General features: G+C 41.0%; 2 protein-coding genes across 2 annotated transcripts; both read right to left on the bottom strand.

The window, feature by feature from the left end:
• Positions 1–1,797: 1,797 nt before the first annotated feature.
• Positions 1,798–14,501, bottom strand: LOC121542795 (protein FAM8A1). The gene is made up of 5 exons (XM_041852338.2): positions 14,023–14,501; positions 12,563–12,683; positions 7,586–7,709; positions 6,998–7,137; positions 1,798–2,193 (listed from the first exon to the last, which is right to left on the bottom strand). Exons 1-5 carry the CDS (start codon positions 14,492–14,494, stop codon positions 2,049–2,051), a joined length of 1,002 nt encoding a protein of 333 aa, XP_041708272.1. The 5' UTR covers positions 14,495–14,501; the 3' UTR covers positions 1,798–2,048.
• A 4,619-nt stretch (positions 14,502–19,120) lies between these two features.
• LOC121542796 (fatty acid-binding protein, adipocyte) lies at positions 19,121–21,113 on the bottom strand. Its single transcript, XM_041852339.1, has 4 exons — positions 20,960–21,113; positions 20,682–20,854; positions 20,457–20,558; positions 19,121–19,330 (listed from the first exon to the last, which is right to left on the bottom strand). The coding sequence occupies exons 1-4, from the start codon at positions 21,030–21,032 to the stop codon at positions 19,277–19,279; spliced, it is 402 nt and encodes a 133-aa protein (XP_041708273.1). The 5' UTR covers positions 21,033–21,113; the 3' UTR covers positions 19,121–19,276.
• Between the last annotated feature and the right edge of the window lie 863 nt (positions 21,114–21,976).

The raw sequence follows: 21,976 nt of genomic DNA, 5'->3' as shown, positions 1-21,976 counted from the left end.
ATTTTTATATTCAACAAGTCCGTTTGGTGGAAACACCACTGATGGGAAAATGTGATTTTTCCTTTATGCGGATTTTAGAATATTTGCATGAAAATCTGTCGCAAATTGGATGGAAACCTAGCTAGTGTCCGAGATCGAGTCAAGACCGAGTAAAAATGTATCCGACATCGAGACAAGACCTATTATAATCCATAAAAAGTGCTAATTCAACCCTGAAATGTGCTGACAATTCCAACTAATACACCAAGTTAATTTACTAAAATCATATAATTAGTACACAAACATATTTCATAAATTAATTTATTAAATTGCAAATAAAATACAGCAATACTGTACTATCATACTAGCAACTGAATTATTTTTTTATACTGTTACTGTACTTTAACAAATGTATAGCAATACTGTAGTACTTACATTCTATAATCAAGGCTAATATTTTAAATTGACAACCATGGAAAGGCAACATTAGGAAGACAGGTGATCCTGTCACTTTGGACTTAAAACAACAGAAACAGAAATGAGAATCATAGTTAGCTGACATCCAATTCTGAAAAAGTGATACTACATCTGCTTTCAATTCTCAGGTATTCACTGGGTTTTCCAGAAATCCTGCCTAAGGATTCCGGATTTCTTGCTTATTCCCTTCAGAATTCAGGAATCTTCAAACTGGGATTTCTGGAAAACCTGGGAATTTTAGAAAATGTACCTGAATTGAAACCCTATTGGCACCCCATATGGTAGAAGTATTTACTGTGACAGACAAATCATAATACTGTCAGCTTGAAGCACTCAAAATGTTTTTAATCTCAGTGGCTAAATTGGACATGGTGACACGTTTGGTGGTCATGGGTACATCTATAGACCATAAGATTAAACCAATCATTAAGATACCCCTATATACTCGTTGAGTATGTCAAAAATAATGTCAAAATGCTACTGTATCAATGCAGAGTGGTAAAATAGCTTAATGAAGTGATGGAGAACTACATGCAACTCACTCCAACTTTCTGGTATTTGGTACAGTATCTCATGTTACAAAGTACAAGGAATCATTTAGAAAGCCATTCAATTACGACTGAAATTCCAAACATAAATATAGTACTAAGCAACAAATGTGTTTTTCATGTTAGATCAGATAGTATATTAACTGAAACACATGTCATATCCTCTTGAGCATGGAGATAATACACTTGAAAGTATATACTGAATCAGCCCAGGTGTTCTGTTACGTTAACAGGTCTAAAATAAAGCAATTTTTCTAGTCTGATGACAACAACCAAAGTAGTATCTAGTTGTAACCAAGGTAATGATTAGACAATAATCGACCCATAGTTCAGTAAGACCCGAGGGAAATGTCAACCAAAACATTAGCATGTTGTGATTCTAGGAGTGTTGGAATGTTACCAAGCAATATCTTAAGATAAGCCAAATAATAAAACTGCATCAATATGCTGATAGGCTAAAATAACTAAATTACTGTTATCTTCCACTTCCTTATCTTAGAAAATGAATTGAAGATTGGATTTCAAAATAATTAAATGATTTTAATAACATTTCCTGAAAAAAGTGCTTTCTAACTGATTGGGTGCTAATTTGCATACTACCATTGCACAAATCAAAAAGGGTAGAATCTATTCCACAGATTTGTCACAAAACCAAAAACCAGAGTACAGTAGTTGAGAAACAAGAGATGTTTCTAGAAACTCTTGACGTCACATACAAGAGCTGTGAGAGGGACCTAGTTACTGATGACGTCATACTGTATTTTCTGTCCTCAGCCTTATGCAGAGTCCCCCCTCATCGTTATTGCAGAGTGGTTCCCAGTTCTGTTGTCTCTAGTACTGGTGCTGTGGTACGGACTCATAGTAATGGATGGAACGGAATTTATGGTTTCCATGTGATACCATCCCATTCAATCAATTCCAGCCATTATTATGAGACGTCCTCCCCCTCACCAGCCACCTCTGTACTGGAGGGTCGATAGCAACATGTACCTCTTCAAATAAAATCGTAGCCAGTCCCAGCCAGGCCTTAACCAATCAGAATGGTCATCTGGCTCCGGTGCGCTTGACAACGATAGTGCCAGCCACCATGTCATACACAGTCCTGTTGTGCTGGAAGAAGAAGACCGTGATGAAGGCCGGGAATAAGAAGGCAATGGAGAAGTTTTTGTTCAAGGCTCGGACTGTTGACCTGAAGAGGGACACACAAACAAAACGTGTGAATTTACACTCAATCATTACGCTATTTTTTATTGGTAAATTTACAAACATATATAATGATAAATAGACTTGAAACTTGTATCTCATTATGGTGTATGGTGAAATAAGTATAGCCAGTTATAATTGTAATGGCTTAGCTGATAATAACAAAAGAAGAACAATATTTACATGGCTCAAAGAGAAGGAATATAATATCTATTGTATACAGGAAACTCATTCAACAATTCGAGATGAAGTAGCGTGGAAAAAAGAATGGGGGAAATATACTTCTCCCATGGGCAAAGAAATTCAAAAGGGGTGATGATATTAATTAATAGTAATTTCGATCCAAATGTGCAAATTGTACAAATAGATACACAAGGTAGATGGATTATTTTAAATATGTTATTGGACCATAAACAGATATGGCTCATTAACCTTTATGGACCAAATAATGATGATCCACAATTCTTTGACAATATATATAATAAATTATCAAGCCTGCAAGCAACTCAAGACAATATTATTATGGTGGGGGATTATAATACTGTTTTAAATAGCTCAATGGACCGTAAAGGAAATCACACCACAAACTATCACCCTCATGCTCTTAAGGAAATTGTGAATGTCATGGATACATTAGAACTAGTAGATATATGGAGGCTTAAATATACTGATCTAGTGAGATATACATGGCGGAGACTGAATCAAGCTAGTCGTCTTGACTTCTTTCTTATCTCATTCTCGTTGGCACCAAAAGTAAAAAAAAGTGTTGATAGGGGACAGAATGCGGTCAGACCATCATGTAATAGGCATATATATTACTCTTACTGAATTTCCACGTGGGCGAGGATATTGGAAATTTAATCAAAGCCTATTGGATGATAATTTATTTATAATTACAACAAAGGAATTTATAACTGATTTTTTTCCAACATAACATAGGTACAGCGAATCCCCTTATTGTATGGGACACCTTTAAATGTGCCTTTAGAGGCCATGCAATTCAGTACTCATCTCGAAAACAAAAGCAATTTAGGTCAAAAGAGTTTATACTAAGAAAGGAAATAGAAAGTCTAACAGAACAGATAGATGGCAATAAAAACTGTAACATAGAGGCTCAGAATAAATTAGAGGAAAAACAAAAAGAAATGGAGAAATTTATTCAAGAAAGATCAAGTGTAACATATTATAAAAATAAAGCAAACTGGATGGAATATGGGGAAAAATGCACAAAATTCTTTTTTAATCTTCAACATAGGAATGCTACCAAAAGAACTTAATGAAACTGGTTACAATTGACGGAGTCACCCATGATTCACCAAATGACATTTTGAAGGAAGAAACAAAGTACTTTAAGCATATGTTTTCTTTTCAGTCGCCTCCATCTCCTCTAACTGAAGCTAATTGTAGAGATTTTTTTCTATTGATAATGTCAAATTAACAGCCACACAGAAAGACTCATGTGAAGGTGAAATTACAGAGGAGGAACTTCTGGATGCAATTAAAGACTTTAAGTCTGGGAAAACTCCAGGGTTGGATGGCATACCAGTCGAGGTATACCAAACCTTTTTTGATATACTAAGAGGACCGTTATTAGCATGTTTTAACCACTCCTATGTAAATGGTAGATTATCTGACACTCAAGAAGAAGGACTGATCTCATTATTACTGAAACAGGATACAAGTGGAAAATATAAAGATCCAGTCCATTTACAAAATTGGAGGCCCCTTACACTTCAGTGTTGTGATGCAAAAATCCTAGCAAAATGTATAGCGCATAGAATTAAAAAGGTATTGCCGGATATTATTCATTCTAATCAGACAGGTTTTTTACATGGAAGATACATTGGAGATAATATAAGGCAAGTATTGGAAACATTAGAACACTATGGAAAATATGGGAAACCAGGCCTGCTATTCATAGCAGACTTCGAAAAAAGGCATTTGATAAAGTTCGACTGGGGTTTATATATAAATGCCTGGAGCATTTCAATTTTGGAGAATCTCTTATAAAATGGGTCAAAATCATGTATAGTAACCCTAGGTGTAAAATAGTAAATAATGGCTATTTCTCAGAAAGTTTTAAACTGTCAAGAGGAGTGAAACAAGGTTGTCCACTATCGGCATATCTATTTATTGTGGCCATCGAGATGTTAGCGATTAAAATCAGATCTAATAATAATATCAGAGGATTAGAAATAAAGACCTTAAAAACAAAGGTGGCATTGTACGCTGATGATTCATGTTTTTTTTAAATCCACAACTAGAATCCCTCCACAGCCTCATAGAGGATCTAGATACATTTTCTAACCTCTCTGGATTACAACCAAATTATGACAAATGTACTATATTACGTATTGGATCACTAAAAAAATACAATTTTTACTTTACCATGTAGTTTACCAATAAAATGGTCTGATGGTGATGTGGATATACTCGAATACATATCCCAAAGGAAATAAATGATCTCACTTCAATAAATTGTAATAGAAAATTAGCAAAAATAGATAAGATCTTACTACCATGGAAAGGAAAATACCTGTCAATTTGTGGAAAAATCACCCTGATTAACTCATTAGTATTATCACAGTTTACCTATTTGCTTATGGTCTTGCCTACGCCTAGCGAACAGTTTTTTAAATTATATGAGAAAAAATATTCAATTTTATTTGGAACGGCAAGCCAGACAAAATTAAAAGAGCATATTTATATAATGAATATGAATTCGGAGGACAGAAATTATTAAATATTAAAGCATTAGACCTATCACTAAAAGCTTCAGTCTTACAAAAGTTATACTTAAATCCGAACTGGTTCTCAAGCAAATTAGTAAGATTGTCTCACCCAATGTTCAAGAAAGGCCTTTTTCCCTTTATTCAGATTACAACCTCACACTTTCAGTTATTTGAAAAGGAAATAATCTCCCAAATGTCACTATTTCTAAAACAAGCCATAGAAAGTTGGTTGCAATTTCAATTTAATCCTCCAGAAACGACAGAACAAATAATGCAACAAATATTGTGGTTAAATTCAAATATACTAATTGACAAAAAAACTTTATTTTTTTGACAGAATGTTTAAAAAAGGTATAATCTTTGTAAATGATATCATCGGTAGGACTGGTGGAGTTATGACGCACATGCAGCTAACAAAAACATATGGAAATGTCTGCTCTACCCAAAATTACAACCAAATAATGGCAGCATTACCGCAAAAATGGAAGAGGAAAGTGGAGGGGGGAGAAAGTAAGGAACTTGTCTGTCGGCCTTGCATTAAAGAACATAATTGGTTAAGGAAAACTGTGATAAATAAAAAAATATATCAGTTTCACTTAAGGACCAAAGGATTGACAGCCGTCCCATATAGATTGCAAAATAGTTGGGAAGAGATCTTTGATGTACCGATCCCATGGCATAGTGTTTATGAACTGACACGCAAAACGACACCGGATTCAAAAATTAGAATCTTTCAATTTAAATTATTATATAAAATCCTTGCTACCAATAGAATGTTATTTATATGGGGGATACAATCTTCCCAGCTCTGCAGATTTTGCTGTGAAGAGACGGAATCATTGGACCATTTGTTTTGGTTCTGTCCATTTGTAGCTTGTTTTTGGACACTGGTCCAGGAATGGCTAAAGGATTGCAATATTTACCTGGAACTAACCTTGCAGATAGCATTACTGGGTGATCTGAAAAGTCATAGTCAATCAATCAATAATATAATAATACTTTTAGCAAAGCAGTTTATTTTTAACTCTCAATCTGTAGAAGCAATGAGAATAGAAAGGTTCAGAATTATTGTAAAACATCACAGTACGGTTGAAATATATATGGCAAATAGAAATCCGATATGGATGGTGTTAAGAGATAGATGGGAGGTATTGAATAGAGCTGAAGGATGGGACTAATAACAAATAACAACAAATAATAACAAAGATAGCTAATAATGTAAAGCATACTGTGTCCATAATAAGTATATAGGCTGTATGTTGGGAGCTTTTGGGAAAGAGCACAGTTAGAAAGATATGGCATATAGAAGCAAACCGGATGGACATCATGAAAACGATCGGAGAGGTTGAGAGTAGAAATAGTTCAGGAGCAAAAAATAAATAAATAATAATAATAATAATAATGATATATATGTATGTATGTATATGTATATATATATGTATATATATAATAGAATTATTGTAAAATTAACTGTGTCCATAAGGTGTAGATAGTAAGTATAGACCGGAAGTGGAGACCTGGGCATTGTTGTTCACTAATTTACTCCAAGTAGGGAAAGGATGGTGGGGTTGAAAAGTAATAAAGGGGAGTATATATATAAAAAATAAAAATAAAATAAAAATAAAAATGGGGGATTGGAAGTGATGCAGACAATTACATTGATAGAAGATACAATCTATCTGCAATATTAAGCTGATCCATTCCCCCAAAAAAGAAAAAAAAAAAAAAAAAAAAAACGTGTGAAAGTCTCAGAGATCATAGACACAAACTAAACGTGTGGAAGTCTCAGAGATCATAGACACAAACTAAACGTGTGGAAGTCTCAGAGATCATAGACACAAACTAAACGTGTGGAAGTCTCAGAGATCATAGACACACCAACAACAAATGAGCAGAACATCAAGGGACTTCATCTAATAGCCAGACTGTCATGTGTGACCACATCACCACTTTAAAATCATGTCGGACAGAGGTGTCAAATAACCAAATGAGCTGGTTTATTATTTCACAACACGTGGATGGATGAGAGGGTTGGTGTTTGTGTGACCCACTACTTACGCAGAGAGACTAACGTTAGTGGCAGGCACCACAAGGACCCGGTTGGGTTGAACCAGGACAGAGGAATCACAGCTGACCACTCTGAGACCAATGAGAAACTTCCCTGGAGTGGCGCCCCCTGCTCCCCAAATGCACACAATCTGAAAGGAGACGATCAATCAATAATACCGTATTACCCCCAGGGGGAAACTGTATTTACAGACAGAGAGGAAAAACATGATAAAATACACAGAACCCATATCAAAGACAGAAACATCATCACACTACAAGGTCAGAACAAAGACAGAAACATCATCACACTGCAACTTCAGGACAAAGACAGAAACATCATCCCACTGCAACTTCAGGACAAAGACAGAAACATCATCCCACTGCAACTTCAGGACAAAGACAGAAACATCATCCCACTGCAACTTCAGGACAAAGACAGAAACATCATCCCACTGCAACTTCAGGACAAAGACAGAAACATCATCCCACTGCAACTTCAGGACAAAGACAGAAACATCATCACACTGCAACTTCAGGACAAAGACAGAAACATCATCCCACCGCAACTTCAGGACAAAGACAAAGGTGTCACCTGACCTCATAGAAACAAACTAATATCCGGTAGACCAGGGCGACCAGCATCACCTTCTGGAGTTCCTCCATGGACGTGTCTTCATCTATTTCCTCCACAATGAAATGCATGGCAAACTTGGAAATGTCCCTGAAAGAAAGACAAAATACAAATGATTCTTCAATCATGACTATATACAGTAGTTATGCACGCTACAAATGATTCTTCAATCATGACTATATACAGTAGTTATGCACGCTACAAATGATTATTCAATCATTTACATTTTTTACATGTACATGTTTAGCTTAATATCCTCCAAGGGGAATCATGCATGACCGTCGGGTAAGCTTGGCGTCGGGTAAGTTTGGCTTTATACATAGCTTGGGCTTTGTCGAGTAAGGCTTAAACTATGTATTTAGATTGTAGTTAGGTATTGTAGGTAGGTATCGTGGGTTGTTGTAGGTAGTTATTGTATGTAATTATTGTAGGTTAGTATTGTATTCGGCGGTGCCGGGTGTAGCACGAAGCTAGCTAGCTAGCTAACTCACCACCTGGACTAGCTGGCGAGTAGCTATTAGCAACGGTATAGTTGTTTCACGCCTGAGAGTGCCTGTAATTACGCCAGCTGGCTGCCTACAATAATTACATACAATAACTGCCTACCATTCAGCTGTTTTCTAACCTCATTGTCTGAACCGTTAACGTTAGGTAGCAAGTGGCTACTGTGCTTGAAAATTAGCAAGCTTGTTGCAACCTGGATAGCTACTTGTAAACAATAGCTGGAACGACCGAGCGAACAGACGCGAACTGGCTGAGTCAATTCAGTGGCTAGCTTTGCACTTGGCTAGCTAACAGTAGCTGCTAGGGGTAAGTCATAACCTACACTTGTGTTTTGTTTTTTACATATTGATAGCCCGAGTCGCTCAAGGAATTCGGGACATGGGTGACTAGTTAACGTTAGTTTGGCTCTCTCTGTGTGTTCGTGCCGTGAAAGGAGGGGGTTCTTCTTTGTCTGAAAGCAATGGCTAGCTAGTTTGCTAACTATTCTAGCTAACTAACTGGCTGAATAAGTTGACGACGGACTCGCTCAAGCTGTCGGGACTAACCCACAACGTTAGACACGGACACGAACGATCTGCTTGTGTGTTGATACACTGGTGGTTGTTGTGGCTGAGTATTGGCGCTAAACCCTGCTGTTGGAGACCGGCATGCTAGCTGGCTGTGGCGTCTTATGACGAGGTGCCCGGACGTTTTTCACGGAATAATACTGCACCTAGTTAGCTAGCTGAATAAACTAGGTTAGTCTATTCCTAGAAAACATTGAACCGCTGTAGTTTACAACAATTATAGTTTCTGAGGTGGAAGTTGGGAGAGTTATATTTGGGAGTTGTGGTGAGGGAGGCCACGCTCTCTCCTTTCCCAGATGTTTAGTTCATTTTATTCCGATCTCCTCTGCATAATTGTAGCCATCTGCTGCAGCCTGTCAACTATGCCTCTGCCTATCCCTGTTCTCTCCTCTCCGCACAGGCTACACAAACGCCTCACACCGCGTGGCTGCTGCCTCTCTAACCTGGTGGTCCCTGCACGCACGACCCACGTGGAGTTCCAGGTCTCAGGCAGCCTCTGGAACTGCCGTTCTGCTGCCAACAAGGCAGACTTCATCCCAGCCTATGCTACCCTCCAGTCCCTCGACTTCTTGGCGCTGACGGAAACATGGATTACCACTGAAAACACTGCTACTCCTGCTGCTCTCTCCTCGTCTGACCATGTGTTCTCGCATACCCCGAGAGCATCTGGTCAGCGGGGTGGTGGCACAGGAATCCTCATCTCTCACAAGTGGACATTCTCAATTTTTCCCCTGACCCATCTGTCTATCTCCTCATTTGAATTCCATGCTGTCACAGTCACTAGCCCATTTAAGCTTAATATCCTTGTCATCTATCGCCCTCCAGGTTCCCTTGGAGAGTTCATCAATGAGCTTGACGCCTTGATAAGTTCCTTTCCTGAGGATGGCTCACCCCTCACAGTTCTGGGGGATTTCAACCTCCCCTACGTCTACATTTGACTCATTTCTCTCTGCCTCCTTCTTTCCACTCCTCTCCTCTTTTGACCTCACCCTCTCACCATCCCCCCCTACTCACAAGGCAGGCAATACGCTTGACCTCATCTTTACTAGATGCTGTTCTTCTACTAATCTCACTGCAACTCCCCTCCAAGTCTCCGATCACTACTTTGTATCCTTTTCTCTCTCCCTCTCCTCCAACACTACTCACTCTGCCCCTACACAGATGGTAATGCGCCGTCGCAACATTCGCTCTCTCTCTCCCGCTACTCTCTCCTCTTCCATCCTATCATCTCTTCCCTCTGCTCAATCCTTCTCCCTCCAATCTCCTGATTCTGCCTCCTCAACCCTCCTCTCCTCCCTTTCTGCATCCTTTGACTCTCTATGTCCCCTATCCTCCCGGCCGGCTCGGTCCTCCCCTCCAGCTCCGTGGCTTGATGACTCATTGCGAGCTCACAGAACAGAGCTCCGGGCAGCTGAGCGGATATGGAAGAAAACTAGACTCCCTGCAGACCTGGCATATTTTCACTCCCTCCTCTCTACATTTTCTTCATCTGTTTCTGCTGCTAAGGCCACTTTCTACCACTCTAAATTCCAAGCATCCGCCTCTAACCCTAGGAAGCTCTTTGCCACATTCTCCTCCCTGCTGAATCCCCCTCCTCCCTCTCTGTGGATGACTTCGTCAACCATTTTGAAAAGAAGGTTGACGACATCCGATCCTCGTTTGTTAAGTCAAATGACACTGCTGGTCCTGCTCACACTGCCCTACCCTATGCTTTGACTTCTTTCTCCCCTCTCTCTCCAGATAAAATCTTGCGACTTGTGACGGCAGGCCGCCCAACAACCTGCCCGCTTGACCCTATCCCCTCCTCTCTTCTCCAGACCATCTCCGGTGACCTTCTCCCTTACCTCACCTCGCTGATCAACTCATCCTTGACCGCTGGCTATGTCCCTTCCGTCTTCAAGAGAGCGAGAGTCGCACCCCTTCTCAAAAAACCAACACTCGATCCCTCTGATGTCAACAACTACAGACCAGTATCCCTTCTTTCTTTTCTCTCCAAAACTATTGAGCGTGCCGTCTTTAGCCAACTCTCTTGCTATCTCTCTCAGAATGACCTTCTTGATCCAAACCAGTCAGGTTTCAAGACTGGTCATTCAACTGAGACTGCTCTTCTCTGTGTCACAGAGGCTCTCCGCACTGCTAAAGCTAACTCTCTCTCCTCTGCTCTTGTCCTTCTAGACCTGTCTGCTGCCTTTGATACTGTGAACCATCAGATCCTCCTCTCCACCCTCTCCGAGCTGGGCATCTCCGGCGCGGCTCACTCTTGGATTGCGTCCTACCTGACCGGTCGCTCCTACCAAGTGGCGTGGCGAGAAGCTGTCTCCGCACCACGTGCTCTCACCACTGGTGTCCCCCAGGGCTCAGTTCTAGGCCCTCTCCTATTCTCGCTATACACCAAGTCACTTGGCTCTGTCATATCCTCACATGGCCTCTCCTATCATTGCTACGCTGACGACACACAACTAATCTTCTCCTTTCCCCCTTCTGATAACCAGGTGGCGAATCGCATCTCTGCATGTCTGGCAGACATATCAGTATGGATGACGGATCACCACCTCAAGCTGAACCTCGGCAAGACGGAGCTGCTCTTCCTCCCGGGGAAGGACTGGCCGTTCCATGATCTCGCCATCACGGTTGACAACTCCGTTGTGTCCTCCTCCCAGAGTGCGAAGAGCCTTGGCGTGACCCTGGACAACACCCTGTCGTTCTCCGCTAACATCAAGGCGGTGACCCGATCCTGTAGGTTCATGCTCTACAACATTCGGAGAGTACGACCCTGCCTTACACAGGAAGCGGCACAGGTTCTAATCCAGGCACTTGTCATCTCCCGTCTGGATTACTGCAACTCGCTGTTGGCTGGGCTCCCTGCCTGTGCCATTAAACCCCCTACAACTCATCCAGAATGCCGCAGCCCGTCTGGTGTTCAACCTTCCCAAGTTCTCTCACGTCACCCCGCTCCTCCGCACACTCCACTGGCTTCCAGTTGAAGCTCGCATCTGCTACAAGACCATGGTGCTTGCCTACGGAGCTGTGAGGGGAACGGCACCTCCGTACCTTCAGGCTCTGATCAGTCCCTACACCCAAACGAGGGCACTGCGTTCATCCACCTCTGGCCTGCTGGCTCCCCTACCTCTGCGGAAGCATAGTTCCCGCTCAGCCCAGTCAAAACTGTTCGCTGCTCTGGCACCCCAATGGGGGAACAAGCTCCCTCACGACGCCAGGACAGCGGAGTCACTCACCACCTTCCGGAGACATTTGAAACCCCACCTCTTTAAGGAATACCTGGGATAGGATAAAGTAATCCTTCTACCCCCCCCAAAAAAAAATTATAAAAAAAATTAATTGTAAAGTGGTTATCCCACTGGCTATAAAGTGAATGCACCTATTTGTAAGTCGCTCTGGATAAGAGCGTCTGCTAAATGACATAAATGTAAATGTAATGTAAATGTTTACATTTTAGTCATTTAGAAGACGCTCTTATCCAGAGCAACTTACAGTTAGTGAGTGCATACATTTTCATACTGGCCCCCCGTGGGAAACGAACCCACAACCCTGGCGTTGCAAGCGCCATGCTCTACCAACTGAACTACAGGAGGGCCAATCATTACTATATACAGTAGTAATGCACGCTACAAATGATTCTTCAATCATGACTATATACAGTAGTTATACATGCATAGGAATCATCTTTACCATCACCTATGGAGCGCAAAACAAATCCATTTCTAGGATGTTTAAATAAAATACTATTCCCTGTAGTGCACTACTTTTGATCGGGGGCCCATGGGTGGGCCCATGGGGGGCCCATAGGGGGGGGCATAGTAATGCGGTACAGGGAATAGACAAACAGAAACATTTGTATTAAACTAAACTCACTTCATCCCACTCAGATGCATGATGCTGAGAATAATGGTTGCTTTGATGAAGAACAGAATGAAGAAATCCACAATTTCAGCCATGAACCTTTGAAGAGGAGAGGGAATACTGTATTCTCGACCTGCAAACACATACAACACATTTACATTTTAGTAATTTAGCAGACGCCAGGAGTTCCCAAACTTTTTCACTCGGGGCCCCCCTTCCAACATTGGGGAAAATTTTTTTATTTTCTTTTTTATTTAACCTTTATTTAACCAGGTAAGCCAGTTGTTCTCAACAAGTTCTCATTTACAACTGCGACCTGGCCAAGATAAAGCAAAGCAGTTTGATAAAAAAACAACAACACAGAGTTACATATGGGGTAAACAAAACATAAAGTCAAAAATACAAACAGAACATATATATATATACAGTGTGTGCGAATGTAGTAAGTTATGGAGGTTAGGCAATAAATAGGCCATAGTGCAAAATAGTTACAATTTCGTATTAACAGTGGAATGATAGATGTGCAAAAGATGATGTGCAAATAGAGATACTGGGGTGCAAATTAGCAAAATAAATAACAATAAGAGGATGAGGTAGTTGGGTGGGCTAATTTCAGATGGGCTGTGTACAGGTGCAGTGATCGGTAAGCTGCTCTGACAACTGACGCTTAAAGTTAGTGAGGGAGATAAGAGTCTCCAGCTTCAGAGATTTTTGCAGTTCGTTACAACATCCCGCGCCCCCCTGCGTGCACACGCCATGTCTATTTCTATGGGCACAAGCACCGTTCATGACACAAACTGTTCACACCCCTCTTGTTGGTGGAGAGAATTTTGCAGGTTTAAAGCTTATTTTCTGCAATTCTACACATTTTGTCATGTGGTGAAAAGAAAATGTTGCAGTTTTAAAGCACATGTTCTTGCAATTCTATACATTTTACCATGTCTAATGTGAATTCATGTGATATTTGAGTAACTAAAAAATTACAACAAATTACACCCCCCCCCCACAGTTTGGGAACCACTGACTTAGCAGATGCTCTTAACCGGGCCCCCACCCCGCCGACTTAAAGTAGTGAATAAAGTAGTACATACATTTTCATATTTATTTTCTGTATTGGTCCCCCATGGGAATCGAACCCACAACACTTGTGTTACGACCACCATGCTCTACCAACTGAGACACAGACATAGCCAACACATTCATTGATAATGGTTATTGTCCTTCATGAGGAAATTCCTTGTTTCTAAAATTTAAATAGGCCTAGGTTGGGAGTCTTTAGCAACCCAGGCCTATAGCATATGAGCCTATGGTTTTAACTTTAGCAGACCACAGAGGGCACTATTTTCATAATTCATCACTATAACAGGCCTGGCATGTTGCTTTCTCTCAAACACTTCTTTAGCTATATAGCTATCATATTAGACACATGAACCAAATACAAAAAGAACAACATCTGTGTCTTTGATAGCTACCTGGTCGTTGTGCATTGCCGTTCTGTTGTGGTTGTTGTTGCGCTGGTACTGAAGTGGACACAGCACCATTCCCAGCCGTTTCCCCAGGCGGAATTCCAGCCGCGGGGATGGCGGGTGGATACGGCGTTAAGGGGAGTCCGAATGGATTATTATACCAGTTCTGGGCATCAAAATTAGGGAAATCCGCTGGCCAGACGGGTGCAGTGAATGGTTGCGGTGCAAAATACGGAGGAGCAGACACTGCCAGCCAACTTTGCCAGTTCACATTTGCAGTGTAGTACTGCCACATCCACCCCTGCAACTTTTCACAGTACTCCGAGGTTGTGCGTTTTTCGACAGTGCCCTTTCCACTTTCCGAAGTGTCTTGATGACGTAATTTTAGCTTATTTTCGACAATATCTAGCTTCTCTCTAATATTAAAAGACATATTTTGCTTATCGACTTGTTTGTTTGTGTTTTCCGAATCAGCCATGTTTAATGCCGACGTCACATCCGGTAGGATGTTTCCATTTCCGTGAAGAAAATATACGATTTCTAGAATAACATAATTACTGTGATAATAATTGCAAATATTTGGCGAGTAAGCTGTATTCAAAGTGGTAAACAATTTAGATGATAAAACAATCACTCACAGCAACATTTCATAAAATAGTTTCATCATCACGTTCCCAGCCTGGACGAAATTAATACCGTGCACTTCCAGCTATGTACCACTAAGGCGCAGCACTGCTACCGTTAAAGTGAAAGGGGCAGAGCATTGGAAATACACTGACTAGCCTTCTGTACCCGATAGTATTATTGACTGTTCTTCATTCCAATCACAACTATGGTCTTTTGTTCCAACCCATCACTAATAGCCATATTGTTTTCATCTATCCTGTTTTCAGATCATTGCCAAATAATGTCCAGAGAGAGAGGAGATCTTTGTTCCATTAAGGCCTGGTCAGACCTATAAATGTATATCCTTGAAACGACTTACATCTCACAACTTCAATGGATGATTGAGGGTGCAGTGTGCACCATCTTGTCCTGCAAATCTCCCACACTGTCTGTATATTTTATCTAGCAATAGTAGGCTATTTACCCACTCAAAGTGTGTTTTGCACTTTGAGAGTTGTGAAATTGAATGCATCTGATATACCCTCTAATTCCACCACTACTGCTTTTCTTTAACGTTTTACACCAAGCAAACAGTTAATAAGTTCAATTACAATTAAAACCTCCCAGAATTCCTTAGCCAAGCAATTTCCAAGAACTTGCCAATCAGTTCTTTGATGCCTCAAAATAAAATAAATCTGTTCAAAGGACCCCCGCCACTACCGCCGCGTCTAGAGAAAAATCTGAGGCACAAGGCCATTTTCAAAGAACTGCCCTAAGTAAGCTTAACCTTAACAACAATGGGGTATTCAACCGTAACAATCGGACACTCTGGGTTCAGACGTTCTTTGGGAGAACAGATTGTAATAGGAAGTCCCTGAATGTGTTCTCATGATACAGGGGACTGGTAAGTTGAGTAGGGGTGGAGAGGGGATATAGTAAGGAGAATGAAAGGGAAAATGGAGCGAAAAAGTAAAAAAAATGTCAGAGGAGTGTGTTCAAATGTGTGTGTGTGCGTGCGTGCGTGCGTGTGTGTGTGTGTGTGCGTGCGTGTGTGTGTGCGTGAGTGAGTGCGTGCGTGTGTGTGTGTGCGTGCGTGTGTGTGTGTGTGTGTGTGTGTGTGTGTGTGTGTGTGTGTGTGTGTGTGTGTGTGTGTGCGTGTGTGTGTGTGTGTGTGTGTGTATGCATGCCCTTGGTCTTATACAACTTGGCTAGGTCAGCTTTTCATTTATCAGGAGCAGGCTGCAGGAGCACCACCCATTGTCATAATCATTCACTAAAACCCCCAAATCTTTTGGAGAATTTGGCCCCAACCTACTGCCCCAAAAAACCCTAATTAAAGGAATTAGGTGCACTTGCTTGGACTGGAAGTCTGTGGCCGCGTCCTAAATGGCACCCCATTACCAATTTAGTGCACTACTTTTGATCAGAGCCCTATGGGCCCTAGTCAAAAGTAGTGCACTATATAGGGAATAGAGTGTCATTTGGGACAAAGTCTGTGCGTCCAAGACAATAAGCCTGTTAAAAATGAGGAGAGGTCACAACGTAGACCTTAAACTGGGATTTGGCCTCCCCTCTAGATCTCCCCATACATTCCCCCTGCCACTCTAATACTAGGTCTGTCTCAAATGGTACCCTATTCCCTTTATAGTGCACTACCTTTGACCAGGATCCATAGGGGGGCCCATAGGGCTCTGGTCAAAAGTAGTGCACTATATAGTAAATAGGGTGCCATTTGGGACGCAACGTAGGACCTCACATTCCGTATAGTTGTCGTTGTGTGTTTGACTAATAGCAGCATACCAAGGGACCCCATGGCATTTACTCCAGTTGTAACCATGCTGGTTTCATTTACTCCTCAGTTGTAACCCTGCTGGTTTCATTTACTCCAGTTGTAACCCTGCTGGTTTCATTTACTCCAGTTGTAATCCTGATGGTTTCATTTCCTCCTCAGTTGTAACCCAGCTGGTTTCATTTACTCCTCAGTTGTAACCCCACTGGTTTAATTTACTCCTCAGTTGTAACCCCACTGGTTTCATTTACTCCTCAGTTGTAACCCCACTGGTTTCATTTACTCCTCAGTTGTAACCTTTCTGGTTTCAAAGTGTGTGCAAGACAGTGTGAGCTTTTGATCCAATAGTGGATGACTAAGTCGCTTTGGATAAAAGCGTCTGCTAAATGGCATATTATTATTATTATTATTATACTTGATACATTTGGCAAATGCACTGTTTGAGGAATAGGTTGGTCTTGGTTTTCAAGAAACACTCACGGATGTGTTGACTGAGCTATCGTGTGTGTGTGTGTGTGTGTGTGTGTGTGTGTAAAAAACCAAGACTTGCATCTCTAGTGACGCTATCATGACAAATCAACACTTAGTTTCAAAAAAGCACATGATATCATGTGTGAAAACTCTGACCATGAACCAAAAGACAGTTGGTCTTCTCCCAAGGGCTGTGTCCCAAATAGCACCCGATTCCCTTTATAGTGCATAGGCCTCTGGTCAAATGTAGTGCAGGGAATAGGGAGGCATTTGGCACGCAGAAAGGTTAGGCCCGGGTCAAAAGTAGTGCACTATGTAGGGAATAGGGTGCCATTTGAGATGCATTAAAGGTTAAGGTTTTCAAATGCATCTCAACCCAAAGAGCCAGATACAAAAAGGTGCTTGTCATTAATTTGTCACTCTAGCTCCATTAGGCAGCAACAGCAATACTAATCCAGTGGTATTACAACTTTAAATTCTCAGAGTTTACTCCGTTCATGAACGAGACTGCTAATGCTGCGTTCGTAACCAAGTGGGAGGTGGGAATTTACCAGTTGTGAAGCCGTAAATACCAGTTCGATGCATTCACGTGCTTTGAACTCGTTGAGGAACACTGATTGGCTAACGGTCAACAAGCTACGTAAACCATAATCTAATGTCAGAGGTCACCATGTGGGAGAAGTGGGAGCTCAGGATGAGTTTCCCACTAGTAATTACCAGATGGAGGGCCGTTCAAGTGGATTTTCCCCAGTCGTATGTGGTAAATTCCCACTTAGTTATGAACGCAGCATAAGGCTTCAGGCATCATAAATGTCTAATGGGTGCTGGAAGGCTATGAAGAGGGCTGGACAGTACTGCCTCTGGCATTATGCATTCTTATTGGATATCACATTGATTTGGAGACCTGTTGACAACGAGCTCATTTGGACTGTAATCTTTCTGGGAGATTGCTGTATTTTGTTGTATTTGGTGGTTAGCCCATAAAAGTAAGGTCATATTGTTCAGTCTAATGGGAGATGGCATAACCTTTACTTTTTGGACTACCCAGATGAGTACTCCATTCCATAGAAGCCTGTTAGAAGCACCAGCACATCTAAACTCTGACAAACTTTTTACATTTTTGGTGTCTTGAAATCTTACTTTCTAATTCTGGTCTTGGGGCTACATACTGACCGGTCATTTGTTAGGGCTAATTCATCCCAGAGGTAGGCCAACAGAGAACAGCCAAACAGAGAAAAATGAACTACTATATGTAGAATGTAAGCCTATGATAATCATTTTAAAATAGTCAACTTGGCACCTGTACGTGTAGTTTAAGAATTTTTTATTTTGGCACCCAGCCTGGGTAAGCTTGTGAATTATTTCCCACCCACGACGAATGGATTTAGGATTCAGCAAGTTTCCTACTGTAATACAGTTAATTTATTTTCAAAGTGATCAATCCCAAATGGCACCCTAGTTTTGACAAGGGCCCATAAGGTTTTTGGTCAAAACAAGTGTACTATAAAGGTAACAGGGTGCCATTTGGGACACAGTCACCAGTTTAGTAGCAGTGCGATGAAGACTTTCAAATAAGACCTTTCCTAGAGACAGTTGGAACAAGCAACGGCATTGATGAGGTCATAACAGCAACACTACCACTGGGCAGACCACTTGTTTGATCAGAATGGTGCTGAAAAGTTTACATAGAACAATCCTAAATGGTCAAAGAAAATCTGTTAATACACGAATACAGGTTTTAAAGTTTACAGTGGAATGTATTGTTAACAATAGGAAGGCGTTTAGTTGCCATGCCACTGTTCACAAGTCTACTGAGGCAATACGCTTAGTATTCCGCAGTGGTTTAGGAGTGACGATAGCCCAGTTTCCACAATAAAGACAATGTCCCGACTAGTCAGTCAAGTTTAGCTTTTGCATTGTATTGTAGACAAAAAGGTACATGTTTTGGACATTCCACTTGGTCACCTGCTCTCAAAATAGGTACATTGTGAAAACAACGTATTCTGCAGTGTATGCTTAGCTTACTTTATCTGAGCGCTACAATTACATTGCAATTTACTGGACATGAAAAATTACGTGGCACTGAAACGCATTGGAATGTTTTCACCACCTACAACCAAAGTACTCAGGATAGACCTTCACTAGAGGTTTACTCATTTGTAATCCACATGGATTAAGTTGGATGAATAGGATTTAGCCTCCAAACTGACCTAGACATCGCAATGAAGGAAATACCACTTTTCACAAAGCAGAACAATTGACTTTATTGAAAGCGTCATGGGATTTTAGTACCAATTGAGTAGTCAGTGCATTTAACATGGTGGGTATTGAACAGATAATATGAAAGATTTGGATTTGCTGGTGGGGGTTCTTCACTTCAGCAACAGACTGGAATCACACCTCTTTCTCATAGGTCCTCACCGCCACCACATCATCCATTACACATTTCTGGGGGGAAAAAAGAGCAGTGCAAGCTTTAGGTCATGCAATGCAGTGACGTCATGTCAGAACCTAGAACTCAAATGTAATGTCACATTCAGTGTGCAGTGATACAACCACCAAATCATCCTAATTGTGTCAGTGGGTCATTGTAGTTACACTTAAAAACTGCATTTTCTGAAATGAGCCAAACCACATTAACTTTTTTTGAAGTGCATCTTCACGCATGCTAAATGTGACAGGGTAGGAGTTACTACCCTATCACAGAAATATAAAAGGGGAACTGACAAACAATGTCGGGTAACGAACTGAGAGCATACATAAGTTGACAGGTTTTAGCCAATGGTGTTTAAACCCTGGATGACTGACCGGGGCACTGCATTGATGCCACTGCCCAGCCATCTTAGTACTCATTCGCAAAAAGATTTGGGAAGCTATAGAAATGCATTTATGAATGTCTACATTCGTTTGACACATTTCTTATATTACAGACACTAATGCATACTTCTAAATTATATTATGTGAGCAAAAAAACAACAATTTCCTTAAAGTATTTTAGAATGCACTAACGTTACTGTCCCCACTACAACAGTAAAAAAAAAAAAAGTGTAATTTTGTCGTTGAAACATTCATTGAAATACTGTAGAAATCCATTCATTCCTATGGAGGACTGCTTCTACTGGATAGTGACAATATGGCCGACCGGTGGCATCAAAGCCTCTCGATGGCATTATATACGTAATTGGTTTTATTAGCAATGTCTAGATTCCCAATGCAGCGTTTTGTAAAAAAGAAAAAAGTGGGTTGCACATGATTGCAAGTGTTTTTCAAGCCACGTTTCCCAGCCAAAACTTTGAAGGACATATGGAACACGTTCGCGCGTAAAAGCGCGTGCCATCCTTGCTGACACAGGGGGAGAATGCAACTTGCAAGAGATGGATGACATTAACGTTTTTTAAATTGCATAATGATGATAACATGCAACATTGCACAATTAAAACTTGGATGGAACAATATTGCAATAAATATGCAATATCAAGCATAAATATTCAAAAATACGCTTATTATTAACCATGCATATTTTATTTCCAACCAAGCAGAGAGGGGAAAGCAATCAAGTTTGAGTAAACCTTACCGCTATCAATTTTCCATCTTGCAACTCCCGCTCGAGTGTGGTGGTCTTGCCGTCCCATGTCTGTTTTTGGACCAGTTTTCCGTTCTCAAAGGTCACCAGAGTCTGGAAATAACGTAGTGTCAGGAGGGCACATAACTCCATCTCAAGTTTAAAGTTGGAAAATGTCAATTGGAAACCACACTACTGTAACAACCGGAATTTCTATGGTGTGGCTGCTGCACCCACCTTGGTTTTCCTGTCATCTGCAGTCATCTCGTCGAATTCTTCATTCAATTTAAACTTGGTCTCTGTAGTTTTGAATGTGCTCTGGGATTTCATTGATATTACGCCGTCGTCGATGCTGAACAGCAAGTTGGGCTTCGCCATATTCCCCATCTGCCGAGTTGCAAAGCCCACACCTGTGAAACAAACGGATATTTAGCTAGCCAACTTCAGTAAGGTTCTAGAACTACATGCAACATTGTCGTTCATTAAAAACAGCTTTATTTAAAAGTATACTTGACCTATTGCCTTCATATATTCATCAAAATTCTCGCTGGAAGTCATCTTCCAAGTTCCAACGAATGCCTCGACCATGCTGTTAGTTTAAACGACTCGCTCCACAAACAACGTCAACTCACAAATGCACACTGATTCGCCTACACAACAATTACATCTGGGCCCATTGTCATATTTGAAGCCTCCCCTACCACGTGCTTACCCATGCAAGCCAATCAAGCGCTATATCTGGTGCTTCCATGGAAACAGAGAGGATGAGGGGCGGGGTATAAATTATTTTAAAGCAGGGGCACAGACCGTACTGTCTTTGGCAGGGGTCTTCAACCTTTTCTTACCAAGGGACCCCCTCCCAGGCAAACCGGAGACCCAGGAACCCCCATCACATGTTAGCAAAAATATACTTCACCTATCTTGTCTTATCATCAGGTGAATGATAATGTCAAGGAGAAGTAATCAACATTTTCAAATGAATAGATTTGGTAGATCGTTTTTCATTATTTTGACCTCTCCACATTATAGCCTAATTGGAAGAGAATGTGTAAACTCTAACATAGCCAATTAGCTAGAAAGGTAACTCAAAACACATTTTCGCTAAGAGCAGCTGTTTAGCTGTTTAAACAAAGGTTAAAGACAAGAAGGTGTATAGTCAAAAATGAATGTCCAAGTGAAGAAAGCCTACCAGCAGCTCTTACATTTTAGCAGATGCTCTTATCCAGAGAGACTTACAGGAGCAATTAGGGTTAAGTGCCTTGCTGAAGGGCACATCGTCAGATTTTTCACCTAATCAGCTCGGGGATTAGAACCAGAAACCTTTTGGTTACTGGCACAACGCTCTTACCCACTAACCTACCTATTATTATATTATAGATCGATTGACTATGACTTTTAAAGATCACCCAGTAATGCTATCTGCAAGGTTAGCTCCAGGTAAATATTGCAATTCTTTAGCCATTCCTGTACCTGTGTCCAAAAACAAGCTACAAATGGACAGTACCAAAACAAATGATCTAATGATTCTGTCT

This window comes from Coregonus clupeaformis, chromosome 28, assembly GCF_020615455.1.
Source record: "Coregonus clupeaformis isolate EN_2021a chromosome 28, ASM2061545v1, whole genome shotgun sequence".
In the NCBI taxonomy this organism is placed as follows: Eukaryota; Metazoa; Chordata; class Actinopteri; order Salmoniformes; family Salmonidae; genus Coregonus; species Coregonus clupeaformis.
This window is presented reverse-complemented; position numbering and strand designations above follow the sequence as displayed.

What these genes read in the sequence shown, in the direction of transcription:
- LOC121542796 (XM_041852339.1), bottom strand. Translation starts at nt 21,032, where the DNA reads ATGGTCGAGGCATTCGTTGGAACTTGGAAGATGACTTCCAGCGAGAAT. An exon ending in TGAATATATGAAGGCAATAG is followed by an intron (nt 20,855 to 20,959) that starts GTCAAGTATACT and finishes TTTGTTTCACAG; the next exon opens with GTGTGGGCTTTGCAACTCGG. An exon ending in CAGATGACAGGAAAACCAAG is followed by an intron (nt 20,559 to 20,681) that starts GTGGGTGCAGCA and finishes CGTTATTTCCAG; the next exon opens with ACTCTGGTGACCTTTGAGAA.
- LOC121542795 (XM_041852338.2), bottom strand. Translation starts at nt 14,494, where the DNA reads ATGGCTGATTCGGAAAACACAAACAAACAAGTCGATAAGCAAAATATG. An exon ending in TATTAGTTTGTTTCTATGAG is followed by an intron (nt 7,138 to 7,585) that starts GTCAGGTGACAC and finishes GTCTCCTTTCAG; the next exon opens with ATTGTGTGCATTTGGGGAGC. An exon ending in ACTAACGTTAGTCTCTCTGC is followed by an intron (nt 2,194 to 6,997) that starts GTAAGTAGTGGG and finishes GTCCCTCTTCAG; the next exon opens with GTCAACAGTCCGAGCCTTGA.